The sequence below is a fragment of the Periplaneta americana genome, chromosome 8, assembly GCF_040183065.1.
Source record: "Periplaneta americana isolate PAMFEO1 chromosome 8, P.americana_PAMFEO1_priV1, whole genome shotgun sequence".
Taxonomy (NCBI): Eukaryota; Metazoa; Arthropoda; class Insecta; order Blattodea; family Blattidae; genus Periplaneta; species Periplaneta americana.
In genome coordinates, this window is record NC_091124.1 from 113,298,199 (window position 1) to 113,311,923 (window position 13,725).

A 13,725-nucleotide genomic window follows, 5' to 3' on the forward strand; every position below is an offset into this window, starting at 1 on the left:
GAACGAATTATGGCTTAACATGCAGGCTACTTTTAACTTCTGTGTACACTGGCTGTGACGTAATATAAGACAGCTAATGAAGGATATTTTACTGTCATTTGTTCAACTGCCCCTGTAGCTAAGCGGTATAGCAATGAAATATCTATTTTGGAGAATGGGCAGTGTCACTGTTTCGAATCCTATTGGCTTCAGTGATAGGTACATTTCTTGCAATATAAATGAGAGTGTATTTAATATAGAATGTAATAGTTAAGAGAGAAAAGAAAAGATAGAAACCAGAAAGGAGACAGGATAAGAGAGACAGTATGTGGATGGTGGGAAGAGCAGTAAGTGAAATAGAGGAGGAATGATTCGAATAGGGAGTAATCTTTTAATCAAGCTTTAAATTTATTTTTATCGTAAGCTCTCCAAGATGTTTACGCAACTATGGCTCAAGTTGTTACATGCATTCTAGACTTTTACCCACTACAATTAATCTTTACAATTCTTTCATATATGTACTGACATTACTGTATATTATGTTGACAATAGACTATGTTACTAATGGACTAATGTATTTGCATTACAGGATTAGTTGTAGTGTATACATTATGATAAAAACAGTCGCCCTTTGTGGTTGAGTAGCTATCACTCTCTTTTACACTCTAAGTTTCTAAGTTCATGGGTATAAATCCAGATGGGAGCAATAGACTTTAAAAAGTGACAAAAACCATTAGCACTCCTTTCTTAGAAAGGGAAGGAAATTCCTGGAAGTCCTGTGTCAGATTTATGGCACGAAAAAGAATTCTCACACAAAATTTCTCAAAATTCAATTCTGCCTGTTAGGTGCCATCATTTCAGACTAGGGGAATTACAATAAAAGTTGTGTTTGAGCATATTTGGAGATAATGGAAACCATTTAAGCAAATACATTAAACAATGAAATAATCAACCAGTCGTATCTAAAAGATGTTAATACCGCTATACACATTGTAAGTATAAGCAAAAGTGTTATAATACTCACGTGACATTAAATCTTTGAATTTCCTGAAGCTTGTTTCCATGTAATAGCTTTTCTCTAAGTCACCTCCTCTCTGTTAATAAAGTACAAGTTATTACTAACATCGTCTTATCATTGTATCAGATTATACAAGGAGAAAACTGTTGTATAGTATATGGGGAAATGAAGCCAACTTTTAAATAGATTAGTTAGTTTTAATGTTTACAAGACAACAGTCATCTAAACACACGCTCTTGACCAAAAAGATAAAAAAAAAAAGACTCCCATAAGGAGAAAATACAATAGTAAACTAGTTACATCATCATTGCCAAGTTCCACTTAACTACATTAATTTTTCTATGAAACTCTACATCACGTGTCACTTCAAAATGTATTTGTTACTAAGTGACTACAAACATACACCACTTATAGAGCAAAGATCATAATGAGAATTAAATATTCAAACATGTAGGTATTAATACTTTCAGATCGTCCTGATTATTCCCAGATGAAAATCACATTTACGCATGCATTATTTGCTTAATTATCAGTTTAATTTAAAACATAAGCATAATTGAAAGTACATTTAAAAAGTGATCTTCTATTAAAAAAAATAAAGGTTTTATGAAATTTTATAAGACTTAATAAAGCCAGTTTTCTTGTATGGCTAGGTAGACTCAAAAGGAAAGAAATCCAAGCTGCAGGACTGACATTCTAAAAGCAATAAACGGATGTACAAACTTAGATAAGGTTGGGAAGTAAACTACTCAAAAGGTTTGTTCCAGCAAGCAATTTAGAACGCGTTCCGAACCAATACCAAATTTCTTTCAATGCATGCACCAGTTGTGTATGGTGTCAGAACTAGTTCGATATTTTACGTTGTTGGAATGTTTCCTGAACTCTTCTTTCACGGCCTTTGGAGTTTCTTCTCATATTAAAATTATATTCATCTTTTGAACTTAATTTCTCGTAAAATATATCGCTGTTACCTTCCAAATCATTTATGATCAACTATTTTTTATCTTAACCTGCCTAGTCTCAAAGCATTTTAATCGTAAATTCAGATTAAACCATCTGTGTATGCAGCAGCAGTTCAGAATTCCCAGTTCTTGCTCTTAATTGAGAACCAAATTCACTCATTCCGAATGAGTTCTAAAGCACGTTAGAACAGGTAACTGGGAATTCAATATCAGTTTGGAATCAGTTCTAGTCTTGTTGAAACACATAATGAGCTACTACGCATGAGGAGACAGTTCAGAATCGATTCTGAACCATGCTGAAACAAACCTAACATGTTCAATTAATGATAAATAGAAATTCATAAAGAGAACTGTACTCCACATCTACAAAAATAAGCTCTCGATTAGCAGGCAAGAGAGAAGAGACATTAGACGTCAGAGAAGAGATCAAATCAGAACAGCATTTGCCTAATCCTAGAATGATTATTACGATCAGTTTATTCAACTACACAGACATATTTATCACAATGGTAACAAAAGCCAGAATAATTAAAGAGTTAAATGATACAAAACGAAAATATATTACTGGATATTTTAAAAATAACAAGCAACAACTAAGATCAAATTTTATACACATTAAATAAGTGATAAATAGACAGCAGAAAAATATGAAATTTCCTATTTTGCACTCTAAATCGCAGAATATTGGGAATCATAATTTTTGTGTTTTGTCATGAGTAGAATCGAAATAGGGGTACTTGTTTTTTCATATTTCATAATGTTTCGTAAAAAGTTTCATATCATGAAGAAATCTTCATATTTGTTTATATTTCCCAACACCGAGTCCTTCCTTTGCTGTATTTCTGATCTACTGAAGAATTTTGGAGACAAGCTTCGATTTTCAAGGACCAGTAACATGCATCATACTCAAAGGCATTCCACATTCAAATTATACACTCACGAACAACCTATTATAATACTAGAGTCAGTGCGAAATATAGACCCGAGCATTGCCAACCATGGCCAAATTCGACTAAATGTAACTTAATTTTTAATCACCTAACTTGTAGCAGAATGGTGGTAGTCGATTTGAGATTCAATTGAGTTACTTACTATCTGTAAATACTCACTTTTATGTGTAAATACTTTCTTGTATCAAATTTATTTTTTCACACTCTAATACCATAGATATCCTTGATAAAATTACGAAAACTTATAGAAAATATAACCTGGATGCTGAATTCTGAACATTGCTATCCTCATTTATGGCAAGGAGAACATTACTATTTTCAGTTTTATTTTCTTGCTATGTGAATAGCACTTATCACCCAATTGAAGGGCGTAAACAACAAAGGCTGTAAATGCACAGAACAACATTTTTCAAGAGAGACTTTTTCCTCTATCCAATTCATATACTACTGGTGACAACTGTAAGTGTATACCAGAGGTCTCCAAAAAGCGTATCGTCATTCGTGCTCTTGATGCTGCCCGCCGAACACAGTGTACTGTAAGGATAGAGAAGGGGGAGAGACTCGTACCTCAACAGATGGAAGCCATCAGTGGGGGATCGTCTGCTTATGTTTACAAATAACAAAATCAAAAGAATAAGAAATATCATACGTTTGTATATTATTTTGACATACTATGAAGCTGGAGCCCCGTCTGTTGCTATTGAAACAAGTCATTGCAAATTCAACCTCTTCTGTTATGGTGTTTTTCAGTGCCTGGAGATCTTCTCCAGTTGTATTTTGTAATTACATCTAGAAGATATTCAGACACAGTAAAATGTTCATTAACTCCTCGGATGAAAATGGCTAGGTGAGCTTTGTCATTTCTCTCTGTGCTTTCGTCCAATGCAAGTGAGTAAGCTACAAACTGGTTATTTGTGGTTTCGACTTCAGATTCAGTTACGTTTACAATCTTGAAATTCCTTCTCTGAACTGTAATTGGAAACAATTTAATTTTCTTAAACTTTGACTTTGTTCTGGACACAGCATTTTAGTAATGTCCTGTATGCATGATTTTACAAATGATGTTTCTGTAAAGGCCTTCATTGATTTTCCAATATTCCAAGCTAGAACACAGCTAGCAAGACGCTTTTTTTGTTTAAGACTGAGGACACGTGTGTGATTTGTGTTTGTATTTTCTTGTTTTATATTTATCAAAATATTTGTAGGCCTACGCATTTCACCTAAAGTTAAACGAAAAACTATATGTTTGTCATGTGGAACTGAGTAATATACTGACTATTATGTATAACCAATAGTTATACAGATAGCCCCAAAATAAATTATTTCCACATGTCCAACATGCCTGTAATTGTATGATATTCTTTGTGAAGAGTCGAGTATTGTCGTCGCATGTTGAATTTTAACACACGCTTAAGAATTTTCGAACAAATTAAGCATTTCACATTTTCCCCACTAACACAAAAAAATTTTACTTCCTATTTATCCTTGATTGTACTACGTCCACGATTAGAAGACATTGTGAAATGGTGGAACACTCCGACCAACACAGTGATAATGGCAATCCGCACTGCTCTTCATTTGCACATAAACATTGAGTAAAGTACAGGTGGAGATGGGTGAGGAGGAGCGGACTCATTACGTACTGGCTTCGGTTTCGTTCAGGGGCTTACTCACGAGTACACTTTTGGAGACGTCTGGTGTATACGTTACAATAGCGTGGTCCTTAATTTTGAACTTTCCAATTCAGGACACCTCTTAAAGTTATTATATATAATAAAAATAAAAACCATGTGAAGTTTGAAATCGATCCAATGAAGGTAAGTGATGCGCATCTTTTCTGAAGATTGGCAGCGAAAGACTTTTCTTGAATAAAGAGTTTTATTAGAGGTTGAATTTATGACTTAGGGTTGTTTGTGGTGTGTGTGTGTGTGTCTGGGATTGGAGGGTGACAAATTATCTCGATTCTAAAAAAACATTAGATAGAGATTTCTTGTTTACTTAACCAGAAAAGAAACGTATGTAGATGAGTGAGATTAGATAGAGAGAAAGCATGTCGCATAACTTCAAGCAGGAAACTCCTACTCGCGAAGTTCCGATTGTGGCAAATATATATCTGGTATTGCGTAGTTACACTGCTGTACTTCTAAGATGGTGATGGAGATTGATATGATTTAGCGTTTATGATTGAGAAATAATAGAAAATGAAAACAATAAAGTCTGACTCACTGTTTCTCTTAAGAGACGATGCGAGACAAAAAGTGGGTGCAAAATTGCCTTGTAATGGCCAGGTTTTAAAAGTGATGTTCTATAATATACATAAAGTAAAACTGGACTAACATTGTGGTACACATCTGGTTATGAAAGAAGTAGAAGTGTTTTGGGAGAAAGCACGAATTCCTACAAAAACGTTTCAACACAATGTCGAAAAACTGGGAGACATTGTATAAACTTTATATTATAAAGAGTGGAAAGTGCTACAAAAGAGTTCTAAACGCAGATCTCAACTTCAAAAACAATGAGAGTAGGTATTTCTGGAAAAACTAGATGATCTCTTCTATATTATTCATGCTGATTCCCTTCAAATGATCACCATTGAAGAAGATCGTAAATTCCTTCTAAACAAAGGAAGAAAGGTAGAACAGGCGCAATGATAGGAACAGATCGCGTATTGACAGAAAAAGAGATAAAACGTAGCCCATGTCAGCAACAGAAAGAATCCAGGTGATCACAGTGGCTCAGTAAAATGTCAGTGCAAGGTAACTTTTACTGCAAATTCTTAAAATTAAAATATTGTTAATTCATTAATTCAATGTCGGCTATAATGCACAATACTTATTATTAATGGTGGTAATAATTACGTTCATAGCGCAACTAACACAATTAAATAATAAAATCTGTTACAGTACACTATGCTTACTGTTAAATATTATTAATATTATCAGAATTAAGTTTATATCACATTAACGTGAACTTACACCTAATTTGATCACAAACTGTTTAAAATAACTGAATAAATAGTAAATATTTCTGACATAGGCTACATCGGTTTTTATTTACAGAGGGAACAGAACATAATGAATGCCTTAATTCACAGAAAATGATTCGACTGAAGTTGGAGAACCTGGTCCAAGCAACAGCAAAGTCCCTCAATCTAGCGACTTAAGTCTAACAAATGACTCCATTGCTTCACAAGGAACTAAATGAGCTAGAATACAAGTAATCACGCGAAAACACTTGATAAGTGCAAAGTGAGTGATCATGATGCTGTGAGAATACTGTCTGCAAAAGAGAAGCCTTAGGTCATGACTTGAGTGACGTGATTTTAAACCGCAATTCTATATCATGATATCGTAAGCATTTTCGAAATGAAATAATTACAAAGCTCTTAAAAAAATTCAATGACCTTGGCTTACATTTGATCACCATTCATTAGGATGGAAAAACGCTTTCGGCTGTTATTAGTAAGGACCAAATAGATAGGCTTTCAAATGATAAGTCATAACTTCCAGTGCAATGAAATCATAGGGATACCTGTAATTCCTTCGGGTAGTGGACAACACCAAACTGATGCAGTTTATCAATTACTAGAAGAGTGGAAGATCATTGAAAAAGTGTAAACGCTCTATTTTGCTATAACGGCAGCCAACACAGGTAGTTTTCAAGGTGTTTGTGTGTTAGGTACCTGAACAGAAATTAGGGAGAAATATTTTCTATTTGAGAAGCATCGTTTTAAATCATATTATGTCCAAAAAAACAAAATTTTACAGGAAGAACGAAAAACTGAATAATTCTAATCTGAGTAACTTTTCACAAAGGGAAAAATGTGAAGTTATTACGGTTGAGGCATACTTCAAGGAACTTGAAAAAATGAAATCACTTTTCAATTGTGTTGTTCAAATTTAAGGAAAATTTGTTGGACATAATACGTTTTGATCTAATAATTGTACAGATGTTCGTAATTAAAAATGCTTAATGAACCAAATACATAAAATAACCAATCATTATTGTTATTATTAAAGAAAAACATTATCCGTAATATAAAATTACAATTTATATCTTCATCCTGTTGTCATAATGTCTTTAATGTGATAAATGAATGCAAAAAAGCCATTATTATTGTTATTATTAAATAAAATATTGTTTTGTTAATACAAAAAAAGAAATATACACATTAAACAAATTTTGATGTAGACCTACAGGGTGTTCATAACATCCATCCAGTTGGATTCAAGGTGTCTGAATCTTTTTCGAATCCTCCTTCTTCTAAGTAGCCACAAGTTGCCATACTACCATTATCCTCATTACCAGTTACCACATCAACTGCATCAATGATGTTAGTATAAAAATCTAAAGTTTCACACAATTGAAATAAGCTGCCGTTTTTTTAACTATTCCTTTCTGCTATAAGTTACTATAGGTCACAGAGAGAAATGAAACAGTAATTTTACATTTAAAAAATTCGAGGGTAGTTTTCAGCCCAATTCCCTTCTCCGACATCAATCCCCTTCCCCTCCCATGAATTGGTAAGAAAGAGGTAAAGACCTGAAGATTTGAATGTTGACTTAGTATTGTATTAAATTAAATTAAAATTATAGAATTTCTACATACATAAAAATATTTCCAGGGTGTGATAAATGTTTGTAGAGGGTCTTACAATCCCTGTATTCTTCATTAAAATCTATTTTTTTTTGTACCTTGCCTCACATTTCAGTTTATGTGCATGTTTTGCTTGCCTTTGCTTCTTTCGACGTCATCCTGAACTGTCACCTACGATAGTTTCTTGTTGCATACTGGAAACAACTTCCATCACACACAGTTCACAAGGGAAAGACTGTATTGTCCATCAACAAGAATGCGCCAGATTGTCAGTATAACTAACATAAGAATGTAATTAATTCATTTCATTTATACCAATTCTGTAACATGAATACTGGACATAATACGATATGAAACGGACACTATTAATGACTGAATACAATTTGAAACAACCACTACCTTTAAGCAGTCATTTACACTGTTAGTGAATATGATTTGATACAACCAGATTTCACAGCGTGAAAGACGGCATTCAAAACTATACGAAAATGTATCAAACTCAATTCTGTCCACCAGTGGACATAATACAATTTGAAACGATGCTCCTCATTTATCATGTAGGCATCATATCTCTGAAACTATTTTGAAGGGCCAGTTATTCCAATTTTCAAGAAATTCCAGGAAAGTTGGTCTAAAATAAACAAGTTTTAGTTGAAATTAAAATACCGATGTTATGAAATGATGAGAAAGTCTAAAGGGAAATAACAAAAAGTTATAGGGAAATATCAAAAAGTTATCAGCTGAACTGAAGTTCTAAGATCAATATTTAGAAAAAGGCATTAAAAACTTTATTTTTCAAGATTTAAAGAGATTTTTTTAATAGTTTTCAAGAAATTCTGACTTCTTGGAAACACATCCATCAGAATAGAAAAGTAACGAGCTTTTCCAGGAAGGGATACATATCGAAAATATTTTAAAGAAATGTAAATGATGCAGCAGAATGGAGTAACAGATGACAGACTACAACAATAGGATGACAACAAAAGAAGAAGAAAAACATTTTATTCTGCAAACTGTGTCCGAATATCTGCACCAATATTCAGATGTGAAGACATCAACTTCATTTAAGAACAATAGAAGCAATAATGGTGAAGGATAACACCAGGTTGAATATAGACACTTACAGAAATGTTTAAAACTTCCATTCCATGTGCCACGTCTTCTTATTAGCCAATCTCATTTTTTTCAGGGAATTATTTTCTCAAGAAGTGTAACAATTCTAGGAGAGGTCTTCAAATTTTTACAAAAAATAAAAATCCACCTATATGGCTAAGGACTACCTTACTGTACATCAATTAATAGCTTACTTCCACTTCGAATTTCAACATATGACTTTTGTAAGTTATCAGGCTTACACATACAACCTGTTTTGACAACCATTCAAAAAATGACAAAAATAGCTATTACAACCTTTGTTGTTTACACTCTTCAATTCCAGTATTCATGAATTCATTGACACCCGACAGGGTCTTTGGTTGTATACATTACAGTAGAACTGGTTATAGCGACCTCGTTTTGTGCGACACCTTGCCTATAACGTCAAATATTCTGTGGTCCCAACTAATTCCCCATAAGACATATGCTTTTCTATCTTGCTTAATACGACAAACATATATGAGTCTACTTCGAATATAACGTCATTTTCAACCTCAATTTGGAATAAGATTTTCTAAGAACCAAAGTATTTTATGAAATACTTTGTTGAAATCTGATTTCCTTACCCTGACAAATTATTTACTGTCTCCTTCTGTCATAGATCTCTGGAATGCAGGAGGATTCCCCACCCCATTGTAACCTGCCCGAATTCAAGCGGTATTAGGTCAGTTTCGACAGGAGTTTTCACTAAGTGCACGCATTTTAACGCAGTATGGGCACTAAAAGAAGTGAGTGCTGCTTTAGAAGTCATTAGAATTATGAACATGTTCTATGAAGCTAGGAAAGGAGCAGTGAAATTGCAACTGAAATTATGAACATAGAACGTAATTTAGAAAGTGTGTATTGGGCAAGTAAGAAACAATAGATTAAAATGACTGATTACTTCACTCCTAAGTAAAGTAGTTTGGTGAGTACGGAACAAACTATTTTAATACAGAATACTGTATTTATAATTGTAGGCCTACGTCTATTTTATTATCTTCATGATATGCTTAAAAGTCAATACATAAATCTAAAATAAGTCGAATTATTAAGTTTGTTATTTTTCATTTTCTACCTAACTAGATTGATAATGTGAATCTTGGTTACTACGACACTCGTTTATAACATAATTTTTAAGGTCCCTTGGATGTCCTCATAACCAAGTTCTACTGTAATTAAAGACCTATCTCCACTTCGAATTTCAACATATGACTTTTGCAGGTTATTGGGATTCACATATACAACCTGTTTTGACAACCACTTAAAAAATGACAAAAATGACTATTACAATCTTTGTTGTTTACACTCTTCAATCCCAGTATTCATGAATTTACTGACACCCGATAGGATATTTGGTTGCATACATTAATTAATTAATTAATTAATTAATTAAAGGCCCATCTCCACTTCGAATTTCGACATATGACTTTTGTAAGTTATTGGGTTTTACACATACAACTTGTTCTGACAACTATTTAAAAATTGGTAAAAATAGCTCTTAGATTCTTTGTTGTTACATTCTTCAATTCCTGTAGGTATTCATAAATTTGCAGACACCTGATAGGGTCTTTATTAGAGGTCGTCAATCCAATAAAAATAATACTGGCATTAACCCTATAAATGACACCTCCACCACATTCACCTTGCAACTTTAAAACATTGATTCAATTCACTTTATTATTCAAGAATAAGGGCTCTCTCAAACAATTTGCAGATGTGCCACTTTTTACAAATGGACTTATGTTCATACAGTGGTTATAACATTTTGCATAAAGTGTCACTGTAAGTGGATAATGAGATAGATATGCGGGTGAAGAGCCATTTTTTAAAATGGGGAAGAGGCTTATGTTTCATTGTTATTTATTTGCTTCATGACATTTCTTGGTTTGAGTATAAGTACTTATTTATTATTTTAATGTACCGAAGTACATATGATATTTCCATGCAGATATTCTGCGTCATCATACGATGAAAGAGTAATGGAACGGAGAAAAATTCTCTCCGGCGCCGGGATTTGAACCCGGGTTTTTAGCTCTACATGCTGATGCTTTATCCACTAAGCCACACCAGATACCACCCCGGCGTCGGACAGAATTGTCTCAGATTAAGTTCCAACTCTTGGGTTCCCTCTAGTGGCCACCCTCTGCACTACGTCATAGAAGTCTATGAACGTAGGACCGAAGTCCACACATGTGCTGAGGTGCACTCATTATGAGTGACTGATACAGTGTTACTAATAAACCGTGTATAGTTTTTATACGAGACTTATGCAGAGTTGAGACAAAAAACGTTACTAATAAACTGTGAATAAGCTATGGACGTATAAACAGGCTGTAACTATACAATGGGAATTGCTTTGCAGTAGTTATATACACGAAACCCCTTGTTTAAGCGTTGTATATAGCGAAAAAATGGCCGCCCCTCTAACAGCTGTTCGTATCGACTGTCATTTTATGATGATTGTTACCTTGTAACCACAGAAGAACAAACCAAAGATCATAGAATTATTAGAATAATATTGCTGTAGCTTGTACTCTTTGACCAAAATGTAGTGTGGTAATCGATTAGAGTCAGTTGTACTATCGATACTTAACACACCACACTAGAGCGCTCTACCGGATGCAATAGAGAACCTCAGATATTCTATTACCTTTCATAACGAAGTAATGACGAAACTATGACGTAGCTGTGCAACAGTTTTACTGTTATACACGACGTATGTAGTGATTATTAGTAAGGAATTTACACACGACTTATAAACGAGCTACTCATTGTATAAGTATAAGAAAGTTAAACGTCTGTATATAGAGTTTTTATTAGTAAGACTGATAATATATATATATATATATATATATATATATACACACACACACACACACACACTATGAAACTAGTTGATGACGGTCCTATAACTAATTCATAGGCCTACCCGTAATATCTTGTTAAATCAAAAATATTTTTTATTATCCTACTTACAATTTAGTAGTTAGTCATTATTGTAATACGACACTTCTACATAATTACGTAATATTTCATTTGTAACCTACAGCTATGCAATGTTTATATTTTCACTTTCTCTTCCCATCTCACCCTAACTATGAACAGAAATTTACCCAATTTTTAAAACTATTTTCACTTACAGTTCTGCATTATTTCTTATATACTATTCAGTTATTTAGTTTCAGAATTTTTTTCTATTTATAATAAATGATTTTCTAAAATTCTGAGCGTCTTTTACACTTATTTTTTACTGGCATGGACTTTAACAAACTGTAAAATCTGGGAGTGTATGTCACATTATTAGGTCGGTACTGATAATTTTGTCGTGAGCATTATTAAATAACAGGATTTATCGATATCTTGAAAAAATCATGAACAAAATATTGGATTTGCTAGTCCATTTTTGTCTCAACTGGAAAGCAGCCTTAAGTATATCATTAATATATGAAAAAGTAATGGCTAATATTGAACACTCTTAACTAACTCTTAACATCAATATGATTTTAAAACTATATTAAAAAAAAAAAACATTTAGGATTACTTGAAAAGGGGAATTCACTCAGGAAATATATTCGTACAATAAAAAAAAAATTCTGTGCTGAATCGGGGATACATAGGCACATACAATAGCCTACATTATGTAGGGAATGAAACTACAGTTGTGTCGGTTTTAATATTCTATTTTTATCTTTGATTTACAAATGGAATTGGTTTATGCTTAGTAATATGCATTTTGAACTTAGAAATTACAATAGCTAAAGGAAAGTAAGGCTGTGTCTCAAAGCTACATTTTCAGCTGAAGTGAACTAGAGTGTTGACTAAATAGCCGGATGTGACGTCAGAAGTTATGGTCCAAAGCTACATAGTGCATAGCAATCAAGTTCGTAGTAGCTAGGAAACGAAAATGCTTACTTGATTGCGGACTTGTTCACTAAACAAACATGGATACCTCATCAACAACTGGGGTTATTAAATCTGAAAATCAGTCCACAGCAAACAGCGGATCAGTATAGACGTGTGCGGAGGGAGCTCGGCAGTGGAGAAATATTGTAGTAGAGGCATTGACACCGACATCGCGTAGCAGTGTAATAATGGCGAATAGTGAAGAAAATAGTCAAGCAGTAATAAAACTGGAAGCAAACATTGAAGAGATCTACAAGAAGTTGGAAACGCTACAGAAGGAAAACGATCTAATGAAAAGTAAGGTGAAATATCTAGAAGAAGATCAGAGAAGAAAGAACTTAATATTTTTTGGAATCGAGGAAAGGAAGAAGGAACAGGCACTGGAAACATACGAGACTGTAATGAAAGTGTGCTGGGATTGGTTCAGGATTGATGTGAGTGATGGTCAAATAAGAGAAGCATACAGAATCGGGAAAAATGGAAATAGACCTATACTAGTTAAATTCTCAAGTATAATGGCAAAAGAAAAAATTTTGAGCAAAAGAAAGTACCTAAGAAACTCAAATATTAGACTGGAACATGATTTTGAATATGAAGTAAGATGCAGGAGAAGAATATTGATTCCTTTTATGAACACTGCAAGAAAAAATGGTCATTTCGCTAGATTATATGGAGACAAATTAAAGATAAATGGGCAGATGTTTTATGCGGAATTCTGCTTGGAAAATTTGAACCATAAAGAGTTAGGGACAATGAAAGAGGAAATAAGGAATATTATAGTAAAACATACGATGGGAGAATTATTTGAAAAAATTGAAGGCAGAGAGGTCATCTCACAGGAAAGAATAGCAAGCGATGGAATGAACCAGTCAGCGAGTAACATGAACCAGGAAGAGAGGCCAGCGACCAGAGGAAGGCATAGCTCAGCAACAGCAGCGGACGAAGATGTCAACAAGCAATTAAAGAAGAAACAAGAGCCTTGCACTGAAATTATGATGACAACATCAGGTAGACAGGGGAGAACAGAAGGACGGCATACAGGAGCTGAGAACAGCAAAAAGAGTTCAGTGAATCCAGCTGGAAGAACGAATATGGGTCAGCAATTACAGAAGGGATCGAGAGATGAAGAAGATACCAAGATAAGAAGACAAGATTCTACAAGAACCGGAAGGGATGAAGT

The 13,725-nt window shown here is 33.7% G+C and overlaps 1 protein-coding gene across 2 annotated transcripts in view; it reads right to left on the reverse strand.

The window, feature by feature from the left end:
• The window catches only part of Smyd3 (SET and MYND domain containing, class 3), a 111,654-nt gene that overhangs the window by 73,109 nt on the left and 24,820 nt on the right, over positions 1-13,725 (reverse strand). For both annotated transcript variants that reach the window (XM_069833422.1, XM_069833420.1), the window contains exon 3: positions 1,004-1,073. In XM_069833422.1, the coding sequence (XP_069689523.1) occupies positions 1,004-1,073 (70 nt within the window). The remainder of the gene's footprint in view (positions 1-1,003; positions 1,074-13,725) is intronic.